General features: G+C 46.8%; 1 protein-coding gene across 2 annotated transcripts in view; it reads left to right on the top strand.

The window, feature by feature from the left end:
- Positions 1 to 25308, top strand: part of LOC139048739 (lymphoid-specific helicase-like) — a 49383-nt gene that overhangs the window by 4854 nt on the left and 19221 nt on the right. Inside the window, exons 2-12 of one of the 2 annotated variants that reach the window (XM_070523289.1) lie at positions 581 to 787; positions 2790 to 2886; positions 6593 to 6651; positions 7588 to 7701; positions 8488 to 8718; positions 12454 to 12728; positions 13310 to 13448; positions 14283 to 14408; positions 15797 to 15951; positions 18132 to 18351; positions 19445 to 19590. In XM_070523289.1, coding sequence (XP_070379390.1) covers positions 581 to 787; positions 2790 to 2886; positions 6593 to 6651; positions 7588 to 7701; positions 8488 to 8718; positions 12454 to 12728; positions 13310 to 13448; positions 14283 to 14408; positions 15797 to 15951; positions 18132 to 18351; positions 19445 to 19590 — 1769 coding nt within the window. Of the gene's footprint in view, positions 1 to 580; positions 788 to 2789; positions 2887 to 6592; positions 6652 to 7587; positions 7702 to 8487; positions 8719 to 10212; positions 11284 to 12453; positions 12729 to 13309; positions 13449 to 14282; positions 14409 to 15796; positions 15952 to 18131; positions 18352 to 19444; positions 19591 to 25308 lie in introns of those variants that run through there. The other variant, XM_070523288.1, reaches the window with a different exon arrangement.

Raw genomic sequence — 25308 nt, 5'->3', positions numbered from 1 at the left:
GCAGGGCAGCCAGCATGGGAATAGTTGGCAATATGTGGTTTTGCCTGAGCTTAGTTTTTCTTGCTTCATACGGCCTGCTGACTTTGCAGAGTCAACATACTGGAGAAAATAACACGCTATAAATGCAAAACTTTGCAATGCTAATGGGCATATGTGCAGACCTTGTGTTTAGATGTTTAGAAAACAATGAGTGTTTGCAAGCTTGGAAAAATCAAGCGTAACAGGTGGTATCCAAATCCAGTGACCAGCTTTCTCAGAGTAACACAACGGATCTCTTGCGAACTGTATGTGCCGAAATCATTTGCAGTGCCAGAAATGTGTCAACGTTCCGAGTCTCAAGTGAAAAGCTTGGGCAAACCCATGTACTAACCATCATTCCTATGGTACCTGAATGATCGCAAAGCCAAAATGCTCTCTAGTTATTTTTGCAGGAAGCTCTGTGCTTGCTGGAACAGGAATTTGCCACTACCTCCCTCGTGAAGGAAGTAATATGCGACTGCAGGGGAGTGCGGATGTTGGCTGGGCTGTTGGTGACGAAGGCGAACCTTGACCCCGATGTTTTCCACGCTTGTCTGTGCAGCGTACCCTGAGCCGGCAGGAGCAGCAGGCGGCGGATCGCGAGGCATGCCTCAAGCGGCTCAAGAAGCTACTGCATGCCACCAACATCTACTCGCAGTTCCTCATTGACCGCATTGAGAAGCAGAATACAGAGAGGACTGCCCAACAGCAGCGACATGGCCGTGGCAAGAAGACACCAGAGGGAGCCTCTGCTGAGGAGCAACAGCAGGTTTGCATCACTTTTCCCTCCTTAACCTTCTGTGACTTGAGAGCTCAGAGACATAATTGCTTTTCAGATTGGTTTTCGTGGCCGAGTGGTGCGTTACAAATGTGAAAATCCCATTTGGTGTAATTGCCACAGTGCTTTGCTCGAACGAGTAACTCTGTGTGCATGTATAAAGGAATCGTTTCCTCAGATTTGCTGTATGGTGAATCGTGTATAAGTAGCTGACGCACTTGGCCCAGAGATCACATTTCAACGACCGACAATTGTGCTTGCTGCTATTGTGCTTTGAGTGTTGTTTGTATTTCTGTGCACAATATTGCCCCCTGTGCACAATCTTTTGTAGAGAGCTAGATTCGTAACTCGCAGTTTTGGCACTGTCCGGTTATTTGCTGTCACTGCACCACGTCACAAGTATAGGGACGACCAGACTTGCATCAGACCAAAGCAGCACAAATTGCTAGGGAAGAGGGCATGTTCATCAGCAAGATGCCGGTGGCCCTGTCCGACAAAGAACTGCTATTTTGGAAAGGGGTAGCACACCCAGCAGGTGATTGTGATTGTACAGTTTATATTTTAATGTTCATATTCTCACAGTATTTTCATATCATTCTGTATACTTGCTACATAACTTTTGCATACATACCATTAAATAATTGACTGGAACTAACAGTGCTTGTCCTTGTCCCATTCTCATCTTCGTGTTGCTTTTGAGCAGTTCACGCACTATAGATTATCATTATCATGGTTGCCAGCTTTTACGATTTTATTGAAAGATGCCTGGATTTTAGAGCTTGTTTGCAATTGTAAGGGCGCTAATGGCCTTACGATTTTTTATTTGCATATAGCTTAGGGCAGAATCGATTAAGATAATACAAATACTGTTGCCAACCAAATTTCGGAGCTGAATTTTTTTAGTCCACTTCACTATTCTGATGCATACCTGTTTGAGATGCAAACCCATTTATGACTGCAAGCATATTTTTGGGGGCCGTTACGTGAATATTTCATAAATAAATTTTACAGCTAAAATGGTCTGCGTCACAGAAGCGAACATTTGGGAATAGTGGAGGCTGCCTGCTTACAGCTTTCATATAGAACAAATGCTGTGAATTATTTTAACAGGTGGCCCGCATTTTGAGCACTAAAGTGGTCTTTAGTATTTTTACCCACAATTTAGTATTTTTCGGCCCGGTTAGCCACCTTACTGAGATCTGGAAGTTTGCGGGCATAGGATGTGAGCCGGCACTTGCACAACAGGGGCGATACGGGATCGCTGGAGGAGGTCCACATCCTACACTGAGATGTGAAATGGGCCTGGAAATGCTGCAGGCCTTGGTTTACAAGAACCATGGAAACCAAGCATGTGATAAAACAAGCGCATGATCTTCCTGGTAGCCAGTTTAATATATTCCTCCAAGTTCCTCCCATGCAATTCTAACAGACAACATTGCCTGTAACAGTGAGTTTCTTACTGAAATTACTGGAGGGGTATAGTTTGCTGCTGTTGTTTAGTTGCGATTGGATTGGTGGTTAGTCTAACGTTCGTGCTTGTGGTTTGAAACATCCTTTTGGCTTTATGTACTGCGCTGCATTTGCCTCTGTCGGCCCAAATTTCGAAGCAGTCCTGCTTTTCTAAATGCAGAAGGCTAAAAGAGCCCGCGAACATGCATAATCGCTGCGAAATGTGGCATTTATAGCGCAACATTTTGTTGCGTATGATCGGTTTGCAAAGTCACGCAGCCATTTGATACCAGAAGCACTAAGTTTCGGCCAAATCACATACTAACCATCATTTCCATGCTGGTTGGACCACTCTGCCTGCAGCTACCGTAGTCTGCTAGTGCCAGAGTTCTGTCTAGTAATTGTTGGAAACTCTGTCACCTGAAACACATTGGCCTGACACGTATTTCAGCAAGTGATGAAACGTGTGGCGATGACTACTGTGCTGCGTGTGCCATGCTCTCTTGTGGTGGGACTCGTTTGTGACATACTTTTCACCTTACAGCCAAGCCGAGCCTCCAGCAGGTTGACCAAGAAGCAGAGCAGCGCAGAGCCCCCGAAAACACCAAGTCGCAAGAGGAAGGCTTCGCCCAATTCGCAGGGTAGGTTAGGCTGGGGTCAGTGAGATGAGTGTAACATGATTTACTGGTAACAAATTCATACGGGACCTAGCAAATGGCAAAGGTAATCAAGTCCTTACTCCGAAGAGGTGCTCGTTACATGTCCTTGCTGCTTCAGCTGTTGAGAACAAGGTTGCATGTTTGGGTCTTGGCTGCAGTGTTCACATTCCAGTAAGTGTGGAATGGAAAAAAAGAAAACACTCATTTACTGTGCTTCAAGCACACATTAACCCATTGTGCTACTTAAAGCAACACAAAGAGCAGCAGTAAATCAGTTTTGATTGACAGAGCATTCTTTGAGAACTATCTTCGTAAATTTTGCAATACTAAGTTGATTATTCAAAGAGAAAATGATGGGCAATTTTTTATTCGTCTTTTGGTGCAGAAACCCCAGTGCTAGTATATCGATGTGGCGTCATGGATTTCAAGATACTCCAAGTGGTATCTTTACCTCCTTTAGAACACAGTGCAGTCCACATTTAACAATAAGCAATTAACCATACCCTAACAGATGCCATCAAAATATATAGGGGTGCGTGAATAGTGATTATTGGGGCCAAGTCGAATAGAAATCGAATAGTGCCAGAAGTGAATTGAATATGGAATAGTGTTCGGATAGTTTTCGTATAATGAAGTGCCATTATCACAGCTAACATAAAACGATATTCAGACCCCAGTACTCTTGTAGGTTGCATGTTCCTCTGCTAAATAAGATGACCAATTCTCAAACAGTTCAGTGATCCATACTCTGAACCAGATGCGGTCCACATCCCATTATAGATAAGAAAATTCTAACTGAAATCTCTGTTTCTGCGGATGTCACAGAGCGTAGTGTAACAGGGTGTTAGTTCAAGAAGTTGACGGTTATCGCAAAAAAGGGAAAAATTTATGTTGAATTTTTTCCCCCACCATTGAAGATGCCGAATGTTTTAGTCTTGTGTGCCTGCATGCATCAGGAAATCCAGCACGTCTTTGCCTGTGCAACCTAAATTAGTACTAGGGGTGTGCGAATATAAATATATTGTAACGCAAATCGAATACGAATGCTTAGCATTGAATATTGAATGATAAGCACAAGCATTTATTACCAAGTTGATTCATTTTAACATGATGTAATAGCATTGCAATTACATTGTGATTGGTAAAAAAAAATATAAGCTAGTAAGCCGCTACACTAAAAGATTGTGTGTTTGGCTTGTGTTAGCTTTGGGAAAGTTAGTAATTTCCACTAGTCTGTTCTCGCTAACCTCTGCCTTATTATACCGCATCAGTTTCCCGTAGACTCTGAGGCATTTGACCCTGTACGAGCCGTCACTGATTGCATTTGCTGTCGAGTGATAAGCTCAGAATTGGGGGGTGGAACCTGCAAGAGAATGCACCCTCGCTGATCGTAACCACGCCACCCTTTCTGATGGGAGGCTGGCTTTTCTGCAATGCTGAGACGTCTAGTGGCTAGGCGTGTTTTTCAGGCGAAATTTCGCCAGCAGCATGAAATTATCGCTAAATTCAGCACAAAAACAGACACTTTCTGTGATTAGATAGAAACAAACGCTAAAGACCATGTTCGTGAATATGCAGCCAGCAGTATATTCGATTTGTTTCGAGTCGAATATGAAGATTAAAAAATACATTTGATAATATTCGAAATTTTACAATATTCGCACCCCCTAATCATTACCATTGTTTGTGTCTGGTAAATAAACACCACGCTCCTTCCCCATTATCTGCCTTAGTCAAATGCCATGTCAACTTGAACAGAAAGAGGACCTCTGTAACCACAATAATTGCCACTAAAATACTAATTTTGCCACTAGAAAGTTAAGTGGACCTGTGTACAGGTTGAGTTGACCTTCTTGTAAGCATTTTTGTTTTAAGAAGTTAAAAAATATGTTGTGTGTCTTTGAGGAGCTCCATCATGTTTTTATCCCACGTAGCCCAGTGTGCTTTATCCGGTACACCATTCTAGTACTTGAAATAATAATAATAATTCGTAAATCTTTCACAATGCGATTGCTATGTCAAAAGGTGATTGGTTTCTAAATATCATTAAAATCTGGCTGCTCTATTTTTCTTGGGCCTTAATTAAGTACCCCAGGCGGCCAAAATCAATATGGAGGCCTCCATCCTATTGCAGTGCCTCTCGTAGCCTGTTAGTTGCCGTGGGAACAAGAAACCCCACATTTTGTTTAACTCATGCATTGTTTACATGTACTGCAAAGAATGTGATGAAAGTGGTGTGCTACAGTGGAGTTTTGCACTCTTTGAGTTCAGTGATTGCTGTGTTAAATTTTAGAGCATATTTTGCTTAGAAAAACTGGTTCAAGTTGGGTGTTTGTTGTGCTTGTGTGTGGCACTGGTAATCATGTTTCACAAGTAGCTGTAACCATTGAGCCCAGGTTTATTTATTATTATTATTATTTCTTTTTTCTTTTTTTTTTCTCGATAGGTTGTAACTTTGTTAACATATTATGCCTTGTTCACTAAGTTTTAATGGTTTTTGTGTGCTATGTGTTTTCGTGTGAACATTAAGTGTTGTTTACTGGACATGCTTACCTGAAAAACCTGTGATACGTTTGTTTCATTTTTTTTTTAAAGTTTGATATTTAGTTTGTCAGCAATAAGGTACATAATGCATTGCCCTGACTGCCAGGTTTCTGCCATACAAGCCCACAGAAGGCTTCAGCAGACCTATCAAAATTATATGTACAAATTGATTATTTGTAATAAAGATTATTATTATTATTATTAAAGCGAAGCTGTTAGCCTTTCGGTGGTCAGTGAACTTGGTGGCGGTGCAGGCCAGGAGCAGCGACTCGTAGCCCCGTAAGGCAGAGGCTTCAAGCACTCAGCAAGGTTAATCAAACAGTGCATGCATTCTTTGGAATCACGGCTACAGCATACAGAACAGCATACGTTTCAATAAAAAACAAGCACAAAACAAGCGTCCAAACCACCTAATTGATGATGAACCACTCCTGATAATGCGAAGGACGTAGTGCTCTTTGTATACATTTTCTGGCAAAGATTACTGTTGTGCAAGCTGTTGTGCCGACGGCAGCTTGTGACATGGGGACTGACATCCCTAGCCTTTCGTGTATAAAGGAACCCAACCTAGCAACTGATTTCTATGTTGCAGCACCGTTGTGGGCGGCAGCAGGCTGTCAAACTTACCGTTACTGTAAATTACCATCACTACCATTACTCTAAAGCAATAAAGCATTGTGTATGCCCCTTCAGCAGTTGTGGTGGTTTTTAGCAGCTGGATTCTGCACATGCACATTCGCAGGGCCAGGACGGCAAGGTTATTATTGTTATTATTATTATTATTATTATTATCATCATCATTATCATCATCATCATCATTATTGTTGTTGTTGTTGTTGTTGTTGTTATTATTATTATTATTATTATTATTATTATTATTATTATTGTTGTTGTTGTTGTTGTTGTTGTTGTTGTTGTTGTTGTTGTTGTTGTTGTGAGGTGACCTAGCCATACTGTGTAGTGATGGCTGCTTTTCTTTCCTAATGTATACAAATGAAGAGAGAGACAATGGAAATGTGTGTAACGATTTCAGATAGGCTGAAGGGAGCAGCCCTTGTCAGGTTGTGCTGCTGACAATGTTATGAAAAAAAGGGGGGGGAGGGCACCCATTTCATTCTCTTTTCCCCCCATTTTTGGCGGGCAGGGACCAAGGCCAAGTCGGCTCTGCTGGACCTGGAAACTGCTACACCACCTTCTTCCCAGGTTAGTTCTTGTGGATTGCTACACCTCGTTTGACCCCATTGCGTCAAGTTAGTACCGTCGAGCACCTCTACAGCGCACGCCTCTGCAATGAAAGGGTGTGCATAACGAAGGAATAATTGTATCCCAGTTCTGTTGTGATGTGTGTAGAGCACGACCTTTTCAACAAAGTGATGTGTGTAACGAAATATTTCGGACGCCATAAATTCGTCATAAGGGCTCACTGACAGGCCGGTCCCAATTGTTAAGGTTATTTGGCAGTGGAGCACATAGTTCCTCGCTTGGCTTCCTGGCCAGGTACCCGCAGTGGTGCTTGTCTCGAAAACTGTTGTCTCCATCTCAACTTGGGTGCTTGCACGGCTTGAAAGTTGCTCTTTGGAGCACGAGACCTCTTTCTTTTGCAGTGGAAATAATTTAATTACAGCATGGCCAATAATTTAATTACAGCATGGCCTCCAAGAGCGGTGCTTGTGGGGGAGGTCAAATGACTCGTTTCAGCTGAGCACATGGGTTCCCTTTTTTGTTTTCTCTTGGGTGGCAAGCACATGGGGCGCACATTCCCAGTGGGTGCAACAAGCTGTGGGTGCCGTCGTTTCCTCCATCGTCACTACTTTGTGGCCGTCATCGTGAGAGGCCATCTTCGTCGTCGTCATCATTGGCGTGCTGTCGTCGTCATAAAAATGCTGCTCCTGTTGCGATCACATTCCAGAAGGAGGAGGGCATTGTCAAGTTGTAGCTTTTGTACCTTTTTTCCCATTACCCCCTTACTGTCCTTCAGATAAATGAAATTTTGATGGATTGATTCTCGGAATGCTTTTCCAGCCTTGCTCCCTTCCCATCCATGGGCATCCAAGTTTCAATCAAGCCTTCTTTCGAGTGTGACGTTGAAACATAGCACAACCACCTCTAAGTGACTTGCTTTCTTGCCTCGTCTCGCAGGAAGGATCTTCCTCCCGCCCATCAAATGGCCACCACAACCCTGAGGGCCAGCCGACCCTCTTCACGGGGGGCGTCATGAGACCCTATCAGGTCGAGGGATATCAGTGGCTCAAGGTGGGTCCGCTGTGAATTTTAATGCCACTTGCATTCTTAGCGTACTTCGCTCGCATTTTGGGCCCTGTTTGTCTGTGTCTGTTTTCCCGCGAACTTGAGTCACTGGGAAGCCAGTGGTCTAATGTGTAGAAGATCAGACTGCTGTACTGAGGGAACCGAGTTATAAACCAACTGCCAGTTATTCTTGGGTCACTTGGGTCATCGGTTAATCCATTTCACACCAACTTGTGTTACTGGGTGCGTGCCACTGCTTATGTGCTGCTCTTCAGTGACCCTCTTTGATGCCAGCTTTGGTAAATAAGTGCCTCCTAGTATGTGCTGCTGTTCAGTGGGAAAAAAAATTGTTAAGATTTTTTGGTGCTTGAGCAGAATCGAAGCCTTGCCATATAAATTCAGACAGTTCTCTGAACGTATACAGTCAACGTTAGAGTTTTTGTCCCTAAGGACAGAGAAAACGTCCGAAATAGCGAGCGGTCAGAAAAAGATTAATGGATTGCTTTTACTGCCTCGAAGGGCTCAAATCGCCACGGGCACTTCCAGCATAGCTCTGAAGGCCTGTCAGTACAACTGTTAGGTGTATCAGTGCCAATGCTGTGCCAGGAGATGGTGGTTGCACACGTGTATTATTGCATGTGTACCTTTTGACACCACCTGATGTAATTCATGCTTTATTCTAACATGCATGTCATATCTCAGCAAACTTCTTTGGAAAAAATGTGTGTTAGAATGGCAAGAATAGCACAAGTATGGTATTCAGAGTAGTATCTGTCGCTCGTACGTAACCAGGTCCTGTACGAGAATGGTGTCAACGGCATCCTGGCGGACGAGATGGGCCTGGGCAAGACCATCCAGGTGATTGCCCTGATCTCGTCGCTCGTCGAGAGCGGTCTGCCGGGCCCTTACCTTGTGGTGGCGCCACTGTCCACCCTGCCTAACTGGCTGAGCGAGCTCCAGCGCTTCACTCCATCGCTCTCGGTGGTGCTCTACCACGGACCCATGGAGGAGAGGCACGCGCTAGTGAGTTGTGGCTTTATCCCCCTTTGGGCACCAGCTGATTTTGTCCAGTAGAAGTTTTATTTTGGCTCATTTCTTGGCGTCTTCAGAATCGTGAAAAGCCTTTACAACTTTAAAACAGACTGGGACTTCTAAATTCCTCAGTGAGTTCTGTTAAGCTTACAGACCTTGCTCTCAATGCGACAGCTCTGCAGGAACACCAGATGTGAGAACATCGACCATATTATGGCTGGCAGAGTAGTACTTGGAATTCATGCTGCCACTAGAAAATATGCCTGACGTGTAAACCATTGTGGAAATGCAATGAAAGAAGTGAACCTGCTGCATGTTGACATACTGTTACCTAAAGCAAACACCCGGCCGTCTTCTTCCAGCTCGTTTTACTAAATGAAATTACACGTGTTCAAACTACCCACACAAGTTGAATCAAGCATTTCAAGAACTATGCGACACGTTTCAAATACTGTTTTCGTCAGTGTTTTTAGTGCAATATCTTGACGAATGAAGGTAATTCTGTTTCGAATGTGAGCTTGTTATAATGAGGTCCTGTCCTTGGCATACCTAGGTTGCAATGGTTGGTGCTTAAGGGAACTACAGTCGAGCCCACTTATAACGGCCCCACTTAAGACGAACGCTCGCTTATCACGAACAAGTCCGGCGTGACCGTCAAAATATACGTTTAGGCTATGGCGCTCGGTCTCAGCTACAACGAACGCCCGCGAGCCTAGCCGATTGGCTACAGCGAACGCCTTGGTGTCGCGGACCACTTTCCACGTGGCGAGATCCGCCGACCCTGTGCTGTGCACGCTCCGAGAATTGGCTTTCCCGCGGCGTCTCGCTGGAGGCACGGAGGAGCGGCGATGCGGCGAGGGAATCGCCGCGATAACCAGAGAGAAAAAAAAAAAAAGCCGGCCCAGCACGCATGAGCAACGTGAACACGCAAGTCGAAGGGAAGCCTGGAAGTGACAGCTCATTCGCCACGGGACTCCACTCGCCATCGTCGACGTCAGGGCAGCGGCGAAGTTTTCCACCAATTGACAATGTAGCAGGTGATCACGTGCTTTTGTACCGCCTCTTTTTTCCTCCCCCTCTTAACACCGCGCGTCACACCTCACATGACTGCGGGACTGTCTTGCTTGTGGTTGTGTGGTTGTGCTAGCGTTGTCGGCGTTGTTTCGTACTGGTGTGCTCCCGTGTCTATCCGAGATGGCAGATTCGCCGGCGTCTAATTCGACAGTGAAGCGAAAAGCTTTGGACTTGGCCACGAAACTGTTGATCTTGAAAGACCTTTCCCAAGGCGCGAAAAACCACGAACTGGTGAAAAAGTATGGTTTGTCGAAATCGACAATATCCACGATACTAAAAGAGAAGGACAAAATCTACAAGAGTGCCGCCACGGACTCCGCGACGAGGAAGCGCCTACGGAAAGCCACATATGCAGACGTTGAAGACACGCTTCTAAAGTGGTTCCTTGATACTCGAGCACGAAATGTTCCCATCAGCGGGGCGCTGATGTTGTCCAAAGCAAAAGACTTAGCGTTCCTCCTGGACTTCCCAGATTCTTCTCCTGGCAATGGCTGGCTCCATCGCTTCAAGCTCCGCCACGGAATTATTTTCAAGACCATCAACGGCGAATCGGCATCGGTAAGCGACGAAGACATCAACACATGGATGTCTAAAAACTTGGCCCGTGTATCAAGTTATGCTGAAAGGGATGTCTATAACGCCGATGAAACGGCGCTGTTCTATCAAATGCTGCCTGGCAAAACGCACGCTATGAAGGGTGACAAATGTGCTGGCGGCAAGCACAGCAAAGTTCGCATAACTGTGCTTTTGTGCACCAACATGGATGGAAGCGATCGATGCTTGCCATTTGTCATCGGTAAATCAAAGAGGCCACGTTGCTTCCGCACATATGTACCAGTGCGTTACAGGCATAACTCGAAGTCGTGGATGACACGCGAGTTGTTCGTGGAATGGCTTATTGACTTTGACAGCAGCATGGCGAAGAAAGGGCGCAAAGTTCTTCTGATTCTCGACAACTGTACCGCCCACCATGTCCAAGCTGTCTTATCGGCAGTTGAGTTGCTTTTTCTGCCGCCAAATGTAACTTCAAAAGCGCAACCGCTGGACATGGGTGTAATACGGTCGTTTAAAGCGGCCTACAGGCGCCGTGTTGTGCAGCGGATGCTGATTGCAGTTGATCGCCCCGCTGCCAATGTGCCTCTGCAGGTCTCGCTGTACTCGGCGATAGAAATGATCAAAGCGGCGTGGATGGAAGTGACACCCGAATGCATCCGGAATTGTTTTCGCAAGGCCGGCTTCGCTGACGCACCTGAAGCAGGCATTGAAGACACTGAACAAAGCCAGCCTGACGATGACTTGTGGCGACGCGTTGTTGACGCTAACCTTGCAGGCTGCGATCTTGATTGGCAAGATTTTGTTGATGTGGACGACGCTGCTGAAGTTGCGGAGTCGTTCTGCGACGAGACCGCCGTCCGGGAAGTGCGGGCATCAAGCGACGCCGAAGCATCGGACGACGACAGCGATCCGTCGGAGCCAGCACCCGTAAGCGCGACCACAGCAATGAGCCATATTGAGGCACTTAGAAATCTTGTGTATTTTAAGGCCTTGGGTGACGAACACATCGCAGCTTTGAACAAGCTTGAAACCGCCGTCATTGGGTGTGCTCTGACGAGGCAGACAACGATCACCGATTTTTTTTCTCAATAAATTTTTGTGTTGATTGATGTCAATTTTTGTATGTGGCCCACATACTACGAACTTCTGGATAGAATGAACGAATTCCGCGTGACGCTCGGGTTCGTTATAAGCAGGCTCAACTGTACATTCGTGCTGGCCAAGTAAGTCTTCTGACCTGCTCGGCACATGTGGCCATGTGTGTGGCTCAAACACTGCTGTGGTGCAAATATCCAAGAAGGGTTTGTTTGTGATGTATGCAAACTTGCACCAGGGTTGGCAAAATACAAGAAAAGGCTTTGCAATCGGTGACATCCCACTGATCATCTGCTTTTAATGGGAGCCGCAACAAGGTGCCCTTCTTCAGACGGGCCCGAACACTGCACGGCAGTGCCAGCACATAGAAAATGTGTCTAATAAATGCTACCAGTAGGGGTGAGGCAAAGCGACATAGGTTGCCCTGGCAACAGGAATGCAACTTCACATCGGTGCGGTCGCTCTGCTGACCTAGCAACAGGCATGCAGTGTCTGGCGCTACCGGCTTGGGGCCCTCAACCCCGCCTCTGCAAGGGCTTACAAGGCGGCGGGAAAAGCAGTTCACGACATTTGAAATTTGGAGTGTTGCAAGCTAATGAATTGGGGCAGGGACTTTTGAAGAATTTGGAACATCCCGAAAGTGATATAGATGTGCTTGTATTGCTGAGATTCTACTGCAAGTTGGTTAGACTATTTGTTGCCCGCCACAGTAGCTAAGTGGCTGTGGTGTTGGGCTTCCGAGCTCGAGTTCACATTTTCACTCTTGGCCACACAACGGTGGTCGCATTGCGATTGTGCTGATATGCAAAAATGCCCGTGCACTTAGATTTAGGTGCGTGCTAAAGAGCAGCAGGTGGTCGAAATTAATCTGGAGTCCTCCGCTACGGTTGTGCATCGTAATCGGATTGTTGTTTTTGGCATGTGAAACCCCAGAATTTAATTTCAATCGATTGACATGGTTACATAAAGATGCAGTGCCAATGACCACCTCTCACAATGCAGACGCCACAAAAGCTTCGCCGCACGACGGTGGTAGTGACCTCTTATGAGGTGGCCATGCGCGACCGGGCCCGGCTGGCACCCCTTGACTGGCTCCTGCTGGTGGTGGACGAGGCGCACCGGCTCAAGAACTTCCGATGCCGGCTGGTGCGGGAGCTGAGCCAGTACCGGGCCTCCAACCGGCTCCTGCTGACGGGCACCCCGCTGCAGAACAGCCTCACCGAGCTGTGGGCCCTGCTGCACTTCCTCATACCCGAGATCTTCCACGACCTGCACGTGTCAGTGCTCGCCTTGCTTTGCCTTGCCTCGCAAACTGTGTCAACAGTCGCATCGGCTCGGTCGGCTGTTTGAAGTGGGGGCGTACAAATGCAGTCAATTCCTGTATAAAAGATAAAAGTATAACAGCTTCACTCCTAGGGAAGCAGTAGCGCTGTCTTCTTAATTTCTTGAGTTTTCAAGCTTTTAGTTCGGCACTGAGGCTAAAACTGAAGGTGCGGGATCAAATGCTGGCTGCGGCAGCCACATTACGATGGGGGCGAAATGTAAAACACCGATGTGCCACGCACCTACTTGGGCGCAGCGGACACAATACACAGAAGGGCAGACATACAAAAGGGCATTTGTCGATCCTTGGATACAATGATTTTAGCTAGCTGAGATACGAGGACTCGTTCCACATGGAATATGTGCTGTGGAATCGAGGAAGTTTGACATGTTGTGGGGGTAGATGCTGTGTTCATGCATGCTCGTGCCAGACTCCGATGCTCAAGTTTTCCGTGTTGTGTGTATATTTTGCACATTGTGTTGCTTGTGCCTTTGATAACCATTTTTCGTTCAACCCTTGGGCTTTCCTGCACAGGTTTGAGTCCTGGTTTGACCTGGGGGCGTTATCGGGGGCCAATGACGAGGCGGCACAGTTTATCCAGCGCGAGGAGTCTGACCACATTGTGTCCACCATGCAGGAGATCCTGAAGCCCTTCCTGCTCCGACGGACCAAGGTCAGTGACCTCTGCTTTGGTTGCTTGCACAGTGGACGTGATGTGAAGCACAGCAAAGATGAGAAGTAGGAAATGTAGGGACGATGCGAGTGCTGCCTTTCAAATAAAGGTTTATTGGAAACGTGCATACCTGCGCCTTCCTGGCAAAACTGAGATTTTCTGTTTTTTTTTTTTTTTTTGCTCAGGACAAATATTTATTTTGCCACACTTTTGTTTTCTAATTTGTGGGTTTCATCTGATGATGGCTGCGGGCACTAAGCGCGGTCAGCCATGGCAGCCAAGATTTACGGTGCCGTACGATGCAACGCAGGCAAATTTTGTATGCCGTGAACTCCGTCACTGCAGTGCTCTTGGTGTGACCTGTGGCACGCGCTGGCGCTCATAACCGCGCTATTATTGCCCGACATTGCAGTTTGTTTGCGAGTGCTTACTAGCAAGATGCTGTCAACCTGGGAATTTGTGAAGTTGTTTGTACTGCTGAAACTTAAAAAACCTCGCATTAACAAAATTTGCGATTTCATGAAGTTTTTCGATACAAGTACTTTATTATGTTGATGTTAAACTGTATCTGATTCATTATATTTAATTTTCTGAATATTTGCGCACCTCTATTAGCCACGATAAACTGTCGGCTGAATCGTTGAACAGGCTGTCCAGCTTCCCCGTCTTGCACACCTTGTTTTTTGGACAAATGGTGCACCTCGTCCTGCCGCACTGTCCCTTGTGTTGCGATTGTGCCGGCGGTTTACTTTGACTTCAGATCTTCCAGCTCTGTATCGAAACGTGAACTGGCCAGAGGTGATCCCAACATTTTTTTCTGCTGACCTCTCCCAGGATGACGTTGTGCTCGAGCTGCCGCGCAAGACGGAGCTACTGGTGTATGCACAGCTGAGCCCGCTTCAGGAGAAGATTTACAAGATCTGCATGGACCGTGCGTTTGAGGCCGCAGCTGAAACTAAGGTACCTACATCTCTTCGTCGACATTTTCTTTTTGCGTGTGTGTATGCGTTTAGCTTTTCTTGAATGTGGCCCGACATGACATTTTTCACTTGTCATTTTTTTTTATGGTAAGTGATGGTCGAAAACCTCTAACACCTTTAAAAATTCCTGGAAAGCGTTGGAGTGCCCCATACACTTTATTGTAACTTTTGTTTAGTTGCAATTAAAGGTAGACACAGGCAAGTGGAGAGACTGTCTGTGCCTTCTGAAATCATGGGTTCACGGCACTTCAAACATTTCTATCTGTGCTATTAATGAACTAATTTGAAAAATTACACTCCTTAGAGGGCGCATAACAACTTCCAGTGCATAAACAAAATTTGCTATGTGGCCTGGTTAGGGTCCCCTTAAAGGCAAATACTGCCAAATGAATCAACGGCACGTTTCTGCATTTTTTCTGTTTTTTGTTTAATTTGAGCCACCGCATCATTCAACCAGTTTTGTCGCTCCCATCAGGGCTGAATTAACGGAACCTTCAAAGGCAGTACAGTGAAATCTTGGTAAAACAAACTTCGGGACACCATGGCAAATTGTTTGTTATTCTGAAAGGTCATCATATTGAAAGCCCCATTTTAACCATTTCGCCCATCAGTTTGTCAGTTGTCACTGCATGAGCTATCCACAAAAACGTCACTGTTGGCTCTTGGCCTGCAGTGTTGATATATTCTATAGGTTTGTGAATACATTAAAAAATGATATTCTTAATATTCATATCTGATTAGAAAACTAGGTATTCCAGACAAATTGAATATATTGCTGGCTGTGTGGCAGCAAACATGGTCTATGGCGTTTATTTCCGTCTAATCTAAGAAAGTGTCTGATTTTGTGCTGAATTTTGCGATAATTTATGCTGCTGGTGAAATGTTGCCTGTAAACGTGCTTAGCCACTGGACGTCTAAGCATGGCAGGAAAGCCAGCCTCTCAATAGCAAGGGGCACCTTCAATCCTGAGCTTAGTCTGGGTGTCTACCAACCTGGGAAACCTGGAATTGTCAGGGAGTTTCAGTCCATCTGGAAAAGTTGGGGAATTGTCAGGCAATTTGTCAAAAACCTGGCCAGTTAATGGAAATTGGCAGTCTTTGCGAAGGTCAATGGAAACGATCTTAACCCTAGATCAAAGCTGATAAAGATCACTCCCTTGGCTTCAACCACGGTAAACGGCGGAGCAAAAGTGTACGAAGACGGCAAGGCACAACTATTGTTTCTAGACACTATGCAGAAAATGCAACGATAATGTGATGCAACTCATACTGAGAAACCGTTTGCATGTCTTAGCTTGGCTCAAAAGCATTCCGGTTAGGCCAATGTTCATGCATTCATATCAAATAATAAATGACAATGGCAATGCAGGACGAAGTTGCCGAAGAAGTGGAGGTGAAGCCTGTGGGCCGGGAACGGCGCACTTCGAGGAAAAAGCCAGTCAAGTACACCATTCCCGGAGAGGACGACATCTTCGCCCACAACAGCGACGACGACGAGGAGAACTCTCGCGACAGCGGCATCAGGTGGGTGGAAGCAGTGGATCGTCAATCTCAACAGTGGCGGGAATCTCTGGCAGAGGTGGCAGAGGTCGATGTATCGCCGTTTGGTGTTCGGGTACTCTGCGTTGGATCCCCGCATCGGGCTGATGCAGGGGAGTGTATGCGATGGGGCAGAAGCACTCGCAGAGTCCGTGCACGTACTCGTCTGTGGCGCTCCTTTTCCGCTGAAAACAACAAAGTGGGGCGCCCGCTTACGTGGCATCGAGCACGAGGGGCTCCGCGGCGCAGGCGATGGGCAACACTGCGAGGGTCTCTGCACCAAATATTTAAAAAATTGAACAGTTGAAATTGAACAGTTGAAGTTGAACAGAATTGAAATATTCGATTTGCGAATCAAATTACTCGAATGTTCACTACAGTTGCCAACCGATTTTTCGGACTCTAAAAGTCCGGACTTGGTGGTTATTCCGGACTTTATAAATGCACTGTTGGGGTTCCTACAAAGCGAATGCATTTCGCCAACCAATTTTTCAGACGAATTTTGGCTTAAAAGTGCGATTTTCCGGACTTCTGGTTTTGAGCCACACTATGCGATCTTGGGGGCCACCATGTTGGATATTCCACCAGCTTGGCTTCCGGCGGCCCGCTCTATAGCCTCCGAGATTGGAAGGTGCGCGCTCATGGGCCTCTTCGATTTTCCACTTCTGGCTGCCTGCAGGCTGCCAGAGCCAGCCAGAGCGTCTTCGTTTTTCTCGGGTTACTCTGTCCACCGTGTCAGGCACTTCCGCCGGGCGTTCGTTTTTCTCGGGCTGGACGGTTCTGGCTACACGCGGGCCATCCGAACCTGCCAGGATGGTTTTGGTCTGGCTGCTCTCTGGAAGTTCTCTGGCTAGCAGACGACTAAAAGAGGAGATGGGCGCTTGCTGCGATCTTTGCGGGGACTTCACAGGGTGCAACGCGGGTGCTTGAGGATTTAAATTTACCTCGCTCAGCCAACTGTCTACGGCCATCTTCGGATTTCCTTACTTCTAGCGTTATCTTTTTAGGTGCTCACGCACCGTTCCGCATTGCGAGGCGGTGTGATACGAGTGCCGGTGAACTGTTTGAAGCTTTTGTGTGTGTATGTGTGCGTGTCCCGTGAAGGCTTCTTCCCGGCGGTGATAAGCGTGCCGCGCTATCTTGCTTGCATGTTATCTGCATCGTGTTCTGTGCAAGGTGTAGAAGCTCATTCACATACATTGCGGTGCATATTCGGTTCGTCTTTCTCTGGTTGTGTTCCTTTTCACATATCTCGCGTATGTATGCGGCGATATCCTGTTTTTGCAGTTAGTGAAGGTGTTGTAGCTAGCCCGTGTTCTCTCTGTCGTATGCTTGGGTGGCAGCTCGAAACCATTATGTGTTCGAACTGCAGGCCGCTGAAGCTAAAAATGCACTGGTTGAGTAATAGGCACACATGCATTAGTTTTCATGATCGTGGCCATTTTTCATAAGGAACATTTCACTGGTCACAAGCGGCATGCATTTCCATGTGCCAGCCGCATCCCCAGCTCCTTAGGGTCAAAATGAGAAGCACCATCAGCCGAAACAAACTTTCTGAAATCGAAGATCAAGCAAGTCGGCATAAAATTTTATGCGTGCTATAAGAGGTATCCAATATCTTGCTTTTTCATGTCTTGTCAAATGATGACACAACGCCAACTCATCAATGTCGGCGGCGGGCAACGTGATTTCTAAGATCCTCGAGCGATCGCTTTCGGGGATGCAATCACGTACGTGTTACTTCGCCGTCTTAGCGGCGGACGTTTCGAAAGGCGTTGATCTGTCGCGCTGTGCAGCTGTGCCGAGTCGCGCGAAATCTGATGAAAGTACTAATCGTATCCCTGCGTGCAACTATATATTTTCAAGCTGGCAACGCCTAAATGGGCCGACTACGCCGAGCGTGTGCTGTCATGCTGATAGCATGTTTACATTTGGCCAGCTGTACTGGTGTTCGATTTTGCAAACTTTGGGCAGCTTCTTGTTGTCCTGGGATCCCAGCTCACGTGACTTCCTATCGGGACCTGTACTAGCTGGCTGCCGCCTGGCATCAACTGCATGCATTCTGCGCCTATGCAGAAAGTTGCACGAAATTGCTTGCATGAAATTGCTTGGTGCTGTAGTGAGCATCATATTTATCATGTGTTTCTGCAATTTCTGGGAGACAGTTCAGCGTCGTCCAAGGACGAAGCCCGTGACCCGTACGAGCAGCTTCGCCGGAGCAAAAACCCACTGATGGACCTGCGGAAGGTGTGCAACCACCCGTATCTCTTCCGTGGGCTGTGCGAGGAGGACGACGGCACCAACGGCGAGCACCTGGTCCAGGCCTGTGGCAAGCTCCGGCTTCTGGACTGCATGCTTCGCGAGCTCAAGCGCCGGGGCCACAAGGTACGCTGATTCAAGCACAGTGTGTCCCACGAAAATTGTCTGAGGAATCTCTGGCCAGAGTGCGGCAGTTCAGCCAGCATGGGAATGGTGGGTGGGATGTGGATTTGCACGAGCTTTGTTTTTCAGTCTTCAAACGGCTTTGTCACCTTGCAAATTGATCGTTTTCAATGGCATATTGCATTATAACCGCAACAATTTGCAACGATTCGGCATATGCACAGTCGTGTTGCCTTGCTGTGTTTGAAAACATATGATTGCTTGGAAATACAGAAAGATCCACCGTGGTTGTGTAGTGGCTATGGTGTTGGGCTACTAAGCACGAAGTCGTAGGATCGAATCCTGGCCACAGTGGCCACATTTCGATGGGGGCGAAATGCGGGTACGCCCGTGTACTTTGATTTAGGTGAACGTTAAAAAACTCCAGGTGGTCCAAATTTCCAAGGGCCCTCACTGTGGCGTGCTTCATAGTGAGGTCGTGGTTTTAGCACGTAAAACCCCATAATTTTTTTTTTAATGCAGAAAGGTGGAGCATAACAAAACAATGCCACAAGAACGTCTAAAGCCACCAAGCATGAAAAATGTATACCCACCCATCATTCCTGTTGTGCTGTGTCTCTGGAGTGGGACGGTGTGGGCCTACGTGGGGAAGGGGAGTTGGTGGAGCTGTGAGTACTGCCAGGGGTTGCACCACTGTCTCCCCCTTGCTTCCGATGGCTCACCAAGGGAGAAGTGTCCAGTTGCTGTGTGCTGCCATTATATACCGCTTGTGTTTCATCAAACCTGTTGCTTTAATTCAGACGTGCATCTCTGCGCGAAACGCACTTCCCCTGGTAGCCGAACGTTTGCAGTTTTGTAGAGAACTATGTGCCTCAGAGTAATGGAAGCCAGTGGACGGTGGGCCAGTTTTTTTTTTTTTCTTTTTCGTTAAAGTTGTCAGAAATAAGACAGATGGGAAAGGCAAAAGTTAAAAGTTTGCTTGAGTAATGAATTGGTAGTTGCTGTGTAGTGCTTTCTCCCTATTTCGTGCATTTCTCAGGTGCACAGTCTTGCCGGGCCCGCCTGCATGGTTGCATCGTGTTTTGCACTCGCGCAGGTGCTGATATTTTCGCAAATGTGTCGCGTGTTGGACATCCTCGAGGACTACTGCGTCATGCGGCGGTTCAAGTTCTGTCGCCTCGACGGGACAACGAGGGTGGAGGACAGGCAGGAGCAGATGAAGCTCTTCAACGAGAACCCAGAGTAAGTTGCAGGCAATGCGGGTCAGTTCTTTTAGGGGGTACGACGCAGCCAGATCTACTGTGTTGGGGGCTTAGTGGCTATGCAGTTCTGGGGCCGAGCACAAGGTTAGGGGTTTGATTTTGTTGCACGTATTCTTGCCACTTTTTTGTGCTGTTCTCAATATGCCAGTACAAGCTTGAATCGGTGGTTCCCTTAAAATGCGATATACCATACACTCTGGTGTAAGGACCGCACTTGTTCTTTAGGAATTTGCATCATCCGAAGATCTTGGCGTGGCTTGTACACGAGCAAAATACAGTCAAACCTCGGTATATCGAACATGGATAAATCGAATTATTGCGTAGATCGAACACTTTCTATATCACATGGAAAATCGCATGCATCTTTAATTCTTTATTTCGAACGGGGCCGGATGTAAAATGGATATATCGAACTCCGCCGCCCCAGACCAAGTGCGCTCTGTTGACAGGAGGCGAGCTTTCCCGCAACACTCTCGAAGATAGCGGCGGCGCGATGGGCGTTCCAGACTGCTGCGTACGACAGCTGCCCACATCGGTTGCGCCGAGGGCGCCATTTGAACGTAGCGGCGTACACACGCGGCGGCTTGGAGCCAGCACAGCCGCCTCGATCACGCGCGCACGGTGAGGCTTGCCCCCGCCGTGCGCGCGTGATCGAGGCGGCCGTGGAGCCAGTTGGAGCGCTTTGTCGGTGCTGAGCCACACAGCATGTGCATTGAGGACTTCGTTGGCGGTGACGACAGCACCGGAACAGTGGCGGAGTTAACAGACGTGAGATCGCGGCAGAAGTGACTGCCGAGACTGATCCATCAAGCGCTGATGTTGCCCCGCTCCCGACTGCAACTGAGGCTGTAGCTGCTTTGGCCGTTGTACGCCGCTACTGCGGCGCAATAGAAGGCACTGGACTGTCTCTTGTGGACCGTTTGGCCTATGTTGAGGACGCCGTGGTCAAGCACGCGGTTTCCAATATGAAGCAGGCTACGCTGCTTCAGTACTTTCAGCGAACGAAATAAATACTTTGTTTGAAGCTTCATGTGAGTATCTGTTGTGCCACGATTGGTTCATTGATTGATTTGTGCTAGTTTTTGACGCGTTTTCTACGTGATTTTATATATCGAATTCTGGCTATATCGAACTATTTTGCGATCACCGCGCTGTTCGATATATCGAGGTTCGACTGTAGCAAGTAAGTTTGGATGTACTTTCAAAAACAAACATGCTTGCCGCCATGTGTGGTGACCTTGGGAGGCCTTTATTTCGGTTTCGCCTTCTACCCTGATCGTTGTTGCAGGTACATCACCGCAGAGCAGGTCCAGCTGAAATGTGGTTCATTGCAAACGCACTGTTACAAGATGAAGCAATCCTCGGCAATGGGGTCGGACATTGTACCACACATAAGGTTGCACAGTGAAAAAATAATGTAATAATAAGAAGAAAACTGCTGCAGTTTTAACGCAAAACCGTAATGCCAGTGTACTGCCGGTGTCAAATGAAACGCAAATGGCAGATTGTGTGGCCGAAGCATAACTGAAGGTGTAGTGTGCGCCGTGCAGTCATCACTATTGACAGGCACGCATGTCTGGTTTGACAGCACTGGGCAATTATGCTCCCCTTAAACTACGACGTTTTCATTTCTGTTCTGATTCTCACTATTATTTGAGAGCGAGAAAATAAAAAAAAAGCTAATATATTACAGTACAGGGCGAGTATTATCACACAGTGTAATGAAACCGTGTGTGCTATCAGTCAAATAAAAAAAAACCAGAACAGGAACAAAAAATTGCACATTGCGGTGAAACTAAATTTGCGTGCCTGTCAGTCGTAATAGCTAGACAGCGCACACGATACCTTCAGTTTTGCTTTGGCTGCATGCTCCGCTTTTCGCATTTCATTTGGCGCTCATAGCACCACATGTCATACGATGTAGGACTGATAAAAGCTCACTTCATAAAAAATGTAGAGTATGTATACAATGCAGAGCCTGTGGGCACTGCCCTAAATACATTGCACGAACTTGGATTGCACGGCAATATGAGCCACAAACAGAAAAAGCCACAATGCACTGAGATATGAATTTCACCATTGCTTAAGGGGACAGGCTGCCCTGTAGAGCGAACTTTTCTACTTTTTAATATATGCGGATGAAACTTTCAGGGTACATTCATACCACCAAACTATGAGTAAATGCAAAGTTTCGTGAAGATGTGTTTATTGTTCCAGAGTTATTGAGGTCTAACTAGGTGGTTCATTTATATGCCTGAGGAAGAGCCTGGAGAAATCGCAGGACATCTCTGGAAGCTGAAATTCACTCTGATGATCCCTCAATAGATATCCAAGAGGACTACAAAGCCTTTTTCTTTAACTTCTGCTCCAAAAAATTTTAACACAACTTTGGATTTGATGTAGCCAGTAATGACCATATTCATGAAAAATTAATTGCTTATTATAAGTTAACTGCACGAGCTTTAAAAAAAAAAAAGAAGCTTGTTACATTCTGGCAAAGTCATTCAGAAGCAGAACAAAAGAAAATGGCACACAAATCTGAAGAGCGGTTCTTGAGATATCACCTTTCCCAACACCACCACTAGCGAAAAAATTCATTCTGAGAAAACAGACTGTAATGTTGAACACCTGTGTTTTTATTAGAAAGCTCCTGCAGAGCTTCTAATTAGCTCTTGCGGCTCCAGGCACACCCAATGTGTCGGATTCTCGACTGGCGACACCCTACAGCACAGAGAGAGAGAGAGAATAAAAATTTTCATTGGGTAAATGCAGTTTTGGAGAGGCATCCTCATTCCAGAATGCCTTGAGCTCGGGCCGCGTCCTGGGCCCTCACAGTCACACAGTTCCGCCACTGCAAGCGTCTGTGCAGTCGGCACTCGCTGCAGAAGATCGGAAGTTCGATGCTCGTACAAGTAGCACATCATGCTTCCGCACTGTGTGCACTGCACTGTCTTGGGCTTCGTTGCTGGCATCACATGCAACAACGAACTGGCGAAAAAAAAAAAAAAGCTGAGAAAATAATTTAAAAGATAGCGCAGCTCAAAAGCAGACGTCTGTTGAGGCGGACGGAGCAAGGGAGCAACAACAATGCGAGCGCGGTGGGCGTGGCATTGAAGGGAGCAGCCGCTTCCCACGCAGCAGCCAACGGCAGGAGCGCTTGAGCCTGCGGGACTTGAACGCGCTGCTCCGGCCAATCAGCACTCTGCATCGCATCGAGGCAAAACACCAATAGCGCCTCAACTGTGCCGACAATGCCGTTTTGCAAAGTAGCAAAACAGAGACAAAGAATGCACGGTCAAATCGACACCAAGATGGCATGGGCAGGCTGCATGGGCCGGGAATGGCGCGTGCACAAACTTTGACTTCATTTCGGCATTTGCGCGTGTTTTGTGGGCCGCTGTGGCCTCAAAAGTAGCGTCTTTTTTTGTACTTTGCTGTTAAATTAGGTGCTGATAATTACAGAACAGGTAGTTTGAGACATACAACCCAAAAATATTATTTTTCAAAAAGCGACCTTAAAAAAAACGGCCCATTGTTCAGCGGCTTGCATTTAACTTTTTCTTTTCAAGGATTTCGCATTCCATACTTTCGACACGAACGCCCCGCAGCCAGACTTCATCATTATAACCGATAATGAGGCATGGGGACATTGTAGTAAGCAAGTTATTTCCCCATAGAAAACATACAAAAGTTGATGGTGCAGCTGCTTTTCATTGTTATAACCAATATATTGTTAAAACCAGTATTGTTATAAGTGGGTTGGCTGTATTGCACTTTTCAGAGGTGAAGCTGTCCTCAGATGCAAGCTTGGATTTCGCACCATGCATGAGGCTGCATGATGAAAAACTTGGGAATATGATGCAGTCAAATGCAGTCAGATCCTTCCATAACGAACACGTTAGTTCCGTGAAAAGTGGTTGTATCAGTAGCTTGTTATATGTGGACTCGCCCTTCAGCATGCGCAAAAATTAACGACACTGTAGCTAGTTTTGGCAGTTAACTTATGGGGTTTTACGTGCCAAAACCACTTTCTGATTATGAGGCACGCCGTAGTGGAGGACTCCGGAAATTTCGACCACCTGGGGTTCTTTAACGTGCACCTAAATCTAAGTACACGGGTGTTTTCACATATCGCCCCCATCGAAATGCGGCCGCCGTGGCCGCGATTCGATCCCGCAACCTCGTGCTCAGCAGCCCAACAACATAGCCACTGAGCAACCGCGGCGGGTAGTTTTGGCAGTTATGATCCAACACCACTTTGGTGTGAAAAGAGGATTTTCAGTACCTTCGTTTTGCTCCAGGCACTTTTCTGCATCTGACTGCAAGTTCCCATTAAAAACATCATCTAAATAACTGAATGTGCCGTTGTAGCCTCTTTGAAACGCCGCCCAGTTGGATCCGATCACCTGCCATTTCGAAACTACGAGAGCATAAGCCACCATATTTTCTTTGAGAGTTTGTGATATCTTTTACTATCAGTGGGACAAGAGTGGATTCTGCATTAATAATAAAGTGTTCAAGTTAGCTGGAAGCTGAAACCACCATGGCATGCTTGCATATTGCAAAGATCTTGCCGTTACGACTGCAACATCGGCCACACTTGCGGCAGGAGCCCCGAACTTATATTTTTGCTATGCCGCTTCAGCCGAAAAAGTGTTTAGCTTGAAAGGCAGAACTCCATCGCGAACTGCTACCAGCAACAACAGAAACGAAGTGTTGATGAACCGCAAATGCCGGCTTTTTGCCATTTTGCATGGCAGTGGTACGTCGTGCCACGTTCATGCCGCCTCGGGCTGCATGAATATCGATAGCAACGCTTGTCCACTTTGGTGCAAATCATCCAAATAGCATACATCGCATAGTGCATGTGGTGCTGCACGGACAACTGCCCAAAAACTAGATTGCACTCGGTGGCACCAAGGCACTGCAGGAATAACGAGGCCGCACTAGTGTGCTGCCATTGTGGCCTCTGAGATTGGCTGCCGCTGCTGCCATACGGTGTACTGCTTTGCCCTGAAGCAAGCTGGAGACATACTTCAATAAAACTTGGTGCTGGGCTAGTTGGTGATGCATTCTTTAAAACTGATGGTAGCGCTGAAAAGGACGGACACACGATGAAAAGACGACACGACGACGAGGAAACGCGTTTCCTCGTTTCCTCGAGCGTTTCCTCGTCGTCGTGTCGTCTTTTCATCGTGCGTCTGTCCTTTTTAGCGCTACCATCAGTTTTAAAGAAAGCTGGAGACATGCCTTAAAAGCACGATTACCCTAGCATAGTTGAAGGCAAGCGACTTTCCTTTCGGCTTTTGAATTATGCGCGCATCGCTCGCTCATCTCGCTGGTTGTATCTTTCTTTCCATTGGATTGGAGCAACGGAAGGAAGTGCACTATCGTGCTCCCAGTTTGGCTGCAGTTCCATGCTTCATAAATTCGCATGCACCCTCCTCTTAGAGTGACCGGCTAAGGAGCGTTTGTTGTAACAGTACGGTGCTTTTGAAATTGTTCGTTATATCTGGACGCAGTTTTTATAAGGGTGGATGGGAAAATTGTAAATGCAGTGAAGTGTTACAACCAATAGATTGTTATATCTGGGATCGTTATAAGTGCGTTTGACTGCACCTACACTTATCGGGCAGCATGGCAGCGACAATGTGCACGAAGCACAGAAAGCCTTACTTGTGTGGCAAATGTGGCGGCA

This window comes from Dermacentor albipictus, chromosome 8 (assembly GCF_038994185.2).
Source record: "Dermacentor albipictus isolate Rhodes 1998 colony chromosome 8, USDA_Dalb.pri_finalv2, whole genome shotgun sequence".
NCBI lineage: Eukaryota > Metazoa > Arthropoda > Arachnida > Ixodida > Ixodidae > Dermacentor > Dermacentor albipictus.
Note: the sequence above shows the minus strand (reverse complement) of the source record. Positions and strands in the feature narration are given on the sequence as shown.